The sequence below is a fragment of the Myotis myotis genome, unplaced genomic scaffold (assembly GCF_014108235.1).
Source record: "Myotis myotis isolate mMyoMyo1 unplaced genomic scaffold, mMyoMyo1.p scaffold_m19_p_6, whole genome shotgun sequence".
Taxonomy (NCBI): Eukaryota; Metazoa; Chordata; class Mammalia; order Chiroptera; family Vespertilionidae; genus Myotis; species Myotis myotis.
The window spans coordinates 77,390,901-77,396,900 of NW_023416368.1; the positions used below are offsets into that span (position 1 = coordinate 77,390,901).

General features: G+C 52.6%; 1 protein-coding gene across 8 annotated transcripts in view; it reads left to right on the top strand.

The window, feature by feature from the left end:
- STMN4 (stathmin 4) overlaps positions 1–4,877 on the top strand; it is a 32,503-nt gene extending 27,626 nt beyond the window's left edge. For 6 of the 8 annotated variants that reach the window (XM_036314556.1, XM_036314555.1, XM_036314563.1 and 3 more), the window contains 3 exons: positions 196–404; positions 1,218–1,409; positions 4,300–4,877. In XM_036314556.1, the coding sequence (XP_036170449.1) occupies positions 196–404; positions 1,218–1,409; positions 4,300–4,359 (461 nt within the window). In that variant the 3' untranslated portion in view covers positions 4,360–4,877. Of the gene's footprint in view, positions 1–195; positions 405–1,217; positions 1,410–2,085; positions 2,140–4,299 lie in introns of all 8 variants that reach the window. The other 2 variants (XM_036314559.1, XM_036314562.1) reach the window with 1 other exon arrangement.
- Positions 4,878–6,000: the final 1,123 nt, after the last annotated feature.

Sequence of the window (6,000 nt, forward strand, 5' to 3'; positions counted from 1 at the left end):
TCATTGTGGCTACCCTCTCCTTAGCCCCATCAGAGCCCATGGAGCGTAGGTGCCCCGTTGAGGACAGACCCAGAACGTTGGCCATTGGTTTTCCTGGGGCACCCAGGTCTCCCACGGATGTGTGCATGTGTGTATGCTTTACGGGAGCCCACGCGGTCTTCAGGGGGTGAGCAGCCCCTCTTCTTCTCTCTGCAGCTGACACGGTGGACCTGAACTGGTGTGTGATCTCCGACATGGAAGTCATCGAGCTGAACAAATGCACCTCCGGCCAGTCCTTTGAAGTCATCCTGAAGCCGCCCTCCTTTGATGGGGTGCCCGAGTTCAATGCCTCCCTCCCCAGGCGGCGAGACCCATCGCTGGAAGAGATACAGAAGAAACTAGAAGCAGCTGAAGAGCGAAGGAAGGTAAGTGCTGTCCTTTCTCCCCTCCGTCTCAGCAGGAGGGGGAAGGAGCTGGAGAAGACCGGTGGTGGCTCTGAGCTGGGGTCAGGTCACCACCGACCTACAAATATGTCAACAGCACTTCCCATTCCCAGGGCAGAGAATGGGGCGTCATGGAGAGAAACAAGAAGTAAACGTCCCTGGTCTCTAAGAGCTTACAGTTTGGTTAGGGGGCTCAGGCACTGCATTACCTGCCTCCAAGTGGTGGCCGGATATGCACAGCAACAAGAGTAAGACATGGACAAACAATAAGGATTTAGGAAAAGACTAGACAAGTTAAAAAAGGGCCTCCTTCACTGGGGAGGGGGAGAAGGCCCCCTGGTGTGTCTGCTGTTTCCTATTGATTCTCAGGGCCCACCTCTGATGCCAATTTTTGTGTAAGTTTTTCTTCATCTTTCAAACAGAAAATAATCTTCTCCTCCCTTGGATTCCTCTTAGGGCATATGTCACGTGCTAGTTTGGTTTGAGTTATTTATGTATGTTCTCTCTACTAGGCTTTTTTTCTTTCCCAAGTTGGTAGATGAGTGCCTGGCACATAGTATATGGTCATTTAGTATTTGTGAATGCCTGAATGAATGGATGGATGAACGAACGAATGAATGAATGATGGCCATGAGGAAAAGAGAACTGACGGTCTGGTGGAGAATCTAGGAAGTAGGCTGGGGACCAGGTTCAGGGAGGCATGTGTTCTGGGTGTGGAGCTTTTAAGTCAGATGATAAAAACATCCCCTGCGTGCTCACCTTCAAGAGTCTCTCTCTCCCTTTGTGCGTCCCTAGTACCAGGAAGCTGAGCTCCTGAAGCACCTCGCCGAGAAACGGGAACACGAGCGGGAGGTGATCCAAAAAGCCATCGAGGAGAACAATAACTTCATCAAGATGGCTAAAGAAAAACTGGCCCAGAAGATGGAATCCAATAAGGAGAACCGGGAGGCCCACCTTGCTGCCATGTTGGAACGGCTGCAAGAGAAGGTAAGCGGCCTTGACCCGAGAGGAGACTCCTAGGACACGCTCTTCCGTCCATGGCAAGTGCCATAGACCTACTCGTCATTTCCGGGAGCAGGCAGCCTCCGGCAGGAATGGGCATATTCCGCTAGGCTGGGTCCTTTACGAGTTCCGAGGGATGGTTTGGGAAGTCATAGGCAAGAAACATACGTGGAGCTTTGGAATTCCTTGGAGGACGTGCTGCACAGCCACTCAGTGGAACTTTCTCGTTGTCTCAGGGAGATTCGAGCTCTTATCATGTAGAGAACGCAAGGGAGGAGGAATAAACAAGCCGCTGTACATGCCTGGCTTTATCCTTGAATGGACCAATTCAACTCAATGAGAGATGCTGACTGGAGCTCTTGGCTCTCAGCCAGGGGCACGATGACCTGAGCTGCCCATTTAGCAGGAAACATGATTCTTCCCAACTCTATTGATATGGACCGAGGGAGTCATGAGTCTTTCCAATAGGCTGCCTTTTGTCAATAAACCAAATGGTGTCACCTAAATATGAGAAACGTGAGAAGCTGAGGTTGGTCTCCGTGTCAGCAGAATAACAGCCCGTTCTGCTAAGAACACGCTGGCCTCGTTTCCTGAGTCTCAAGGCTGCCCCAGTTTCTCCTGCAGCTCCTGGGAGCGCTCCAGCTCTGTGTTTTATTTCCAGGAGCCGCCTGCTGCGCGGTGACTCCCGGGACCCGATCGGTGGCCTCGTCCCATGGTGAGCAGCGTGGTCCCCACTCCTTCCTGCCTGTCCACCTAGAGTCTCAGCTCCCTCACAACAGCTACTAGAAAGATCTAGTTTCTGCACAGGGGATCTGTATGTCCCATAGGCACTGCAGTTCGCCAGCATGTGGCAGCCCCTCTGCTCTTATATTTCTGGGGCAGCAAGTCCTCCATTATGTACCAGATAGGAGGGAAGTGCTCTTGTCTAATTTCAAACTTCCCCGGTTGTTGAAGGATGGCTAGAGCAAACTCTTGCAGGAAAAAAAAAAAATCTGGGACTGGGATAGGATGAGGCATGGCTCTCGGGCCAAACCGAGAAGAAATGATTGAGGCTTGGAGCATGATATGGTATTTGAAAGGCTGTCCGACACTTCTTATTTCATCATACCCCTCTTTCCACAACCAGTGCATGAGGTAAGCAGGACAGATCTTATCCTTGTTTTATGAAAGCCTTCAACAATGCCTGTGTCAGAGGAAACCGTGTCAGAGAAGGTCAAGTGACTTGCCCAGTGGCACACAGCCACTCAGCTGGACGGGAACCCAGTTCTTTGGCTATGCATCCAGGTGGCTCTTTCAATGTTTATTGCAGGGAAACCAGCACCCAGTTGTCCTGCTGGCCTTTTGTCAGAGACAGGGGGTCATTGGAGGCCAAGGAAATGGAGTCCAGAAACCTAGGGTTCTGCCCAGGGAGCTCACCTGAACATGGAGGTAGATTTTGAGAGATTAGGGAGACCCAGACTCCGGGGTAATAGCTTTGGAGGTCGGGTAAGACTCAAAGAAGCAAGATGTTGGAGCAGACATTCGAGTGGGCCTCACTTCTCTGGGATCTTGACCTCTATTCAACCTTGCCCACTAATGAAGGAAAGGGATGGGCGTGTGGTTTCTGCCCTGGCTCCAGCCAGGGACACTTTCAACAATGCCTGTGTCAGTATTTGTGTGGGGTCATTGACCACCTGCACCAGACTCACCTGGTGCCAAGTTTAACACTACAGGTACGTGGATCGTATCTTAGATCTACTCATGCTGTTTCTCTAGGGATTGTGCCTGAGGACTGCAATTCAGCATTCTATTTAGGTCGTGCTGGTAACATAGCAAGGTTGAGAACCACAGCCTTAGATGCACCCCTCCCCATACTTACCCAGGACCATGGAAAATTCTAGGGCCTCTGCAGGGACAGATTGGTAATTTAAGATATTTCCTAGTGGGTGTGTTCTAGGTTGCTTCTTGATATCTGGGTGTGATGATATCTGGATGGATGCCAGGGTCTGGCAGTGACAATATTTATTGAGCACCCACCATGAGCAAGGTGCCACAGGAGGGATTGGAAAATACAAAAACGAACAAGGCATGCTCCCTGCCCACAAGGAAGTCCCCGAGTAGAGGACCCGCATCTGTGCACAATGAATGAGTTGTAACGATAAGCCCTAGAGGTAAACGCTAAAATCGCAGAATTCTAGCGGTAAAGGAGCTTCCCATGCGTGCCCCTCTCTTTAAAGACCAGAGAACTCAGGCCTGATCAGTGACGCGAGCTGGTCACGGTCACACAGCTCACAGGCCTCTGAAGTCAGGGCCCGTCTGTGGCTTCATCATGCTGGGAAACAAAAGAGGGTCCTCTTAATACACCTGTAAGAAAGCTCGCCTATTGGAGCTGGACGGCACTTCCAAGAATTCTTCAGTCCATTTAGACTTGAAGAGCCCTCATCTTCCACCCAGGGGGTCAGACAACTCTCCTAAGGAGACAGACAAGGAATGAAAGTGGCAGTCAAGGTGTGTGTAGGGGACACCTGCAACGAGGCCCCTCTGCTCTGCCCGTTCCTTTAGCAGCTACACTGAGCGGCTGCTTCTATTAAGTCAAGTAGCATCTTCAGTGCAAACCCCAGGATGGCCAGGTGAGGGAGGAAGAGGCTGGTGGGCACCGGGGTCATTGTGAGGTGAGCCCCCAGGGAGGTTGGCCCCAGTCAGTGAACCACCTGGGGCCACACCAGCAGACTCACTCACCGGCCTCCTGCCAGTCTCACCTGCCACCTTCTGTCCCTTCTCAGGACTCCTTGAGACCCTGCTCTTCACTTCCGGTGGTGGCCATCCTTTGGGTTCTCTTGTCCCTCCCTTTATCCCCTCGGGTGTAACCTGTCCTTTCCCTTCCCTCCCCTCCCAGGACAAGCACGCGGAAGAGGTGCGGAAAAACAAGGAGCTGAAGGAAGAGGCCTCCAGGTAAAGCCCAGAGGCCAAAGAAGTTTCCAGAACAGCCGGACAGCTCCAGCAGCTCCGCGTTCCCGAGGCAGCCTCGCCCGCCGCTGGCTGCTCTCGCAGCACTGGGGTTTGGGGGGAGGGGGGCGACCAGGGGTGTTCCCTCTGCTTTTGGTGTTTGTACATGTAAAGAATTGATCAGTGAAGCCATCCTATTTGTTTCTGGGGAACAATGATGGGGTGGGAGAGGGGAGAGGAGAGAGGTGGGAGAGGGAGATGGAGAAGGATTCATGGACATTGCAACCCTGCCCACCGCAGACTCAGGTCAAGTCCAGGCACCACGTTGAGAAGTTGAAAACAGAGCAGAAGTCTGAGGGAAGGGCAGAGTCCTGAGTGGGGCAGTGGCTGCAGGGTGCGGCCACGGTACCCAGCAAGGGGGTGGGGGGCCCCGGAGGTGTTGCTTCAGCCCTGCAACAGGTGGGATGAGGTCTGAGTGTGTGTGTGTTAACCATCATCTTTTGATCATCATGACCAATGAAACATTGATTCCCAGTCTCCCGTTCTTTATTTCCTGAATCGGTCCTTTGGGTGATGGGTAGAATGTTCTTGGATTTGGTTCCCACCCTCCATGTGACAGATGCCCCTTTGGCCCCTCAGTTTGACCATCAGATGCTGAGGTGGGTTGAAACATGCCAGCCTTTGGCATAACTGAAAAGTTTGCTGCTTCTCTTCCCATTTACCCTCTCTCCCTCCTCCTCCTCCTTTTTGTGGGCTGGTCCCTTATTGGATTTGGTGCACGGAATTAATGAGAAAAGAAACCCAATCTTCCTTTGTATGGACTGACATTCTAATATGGTCCCCAAGATGCACAGTAAGAAGGAAGCCCTCCTCACTTTGCGGGTGTGGGATTCTAGGTGATCACAAAGAGCAAGCGAGGAAATAAAATGTGTGTTAGTGAAAAGCAGAGGGACTCATTGCAGACCCAGCAGTCAGAACACCAGCCATGGCGGGAAAAGGCGTTCCCTCCCCTACTCTCCTGCAGAAAGGAGCCGGGGTGCAGCCTGTGCGGACAGGGTCCCAGGGCATCTCTCCTCCGTGCCCCACACACTGTAGTTTGTACAGCTTTGTGAATAAACTGTTTGGTACTTTTTGTGCCCCCACCAGTGGTACTGCAACTTAGCTTCATTATAGGATGGGTTAGCAGGTGATTTTGAAAATAATGATGGTAATAATAATAATGGCAGATGACACTTAGGAAGTACTTACTAGATGCCTGGCCATTGTCCAGAAATTTTATATATATACTAGAGGCCCGGTGCACAAAAATTTGTGCACTCGGGAGGAAAGGGGGGTCCCTCAGCCTGGCCTGTGCCCTCTCGCAGTCTGGGACCCCTCAGGAGATAACGACCTGCTGGCTTAGGCCTGCTCCTGGGTGGCAGAGGGCAGGCCCAATCCCTAGGTGCAGCCCCTGGTCGGGCTCAGAGCAGGGCCGATTGGGGAGTTGGGGCGCCGCCCCCTGTCATGCACAGAGCAGGGTAGATTGGGAGGTTGCGATGCCACCCTCAGTCATGCTCAGGGTAGGGCCGATTGGAGGGTTGGGGCACCGCCCCCTGTCACACTCAAGGCAGGGTCGATGGGGAGGTTGCGGCGCCACCCCCTGTCACGCACA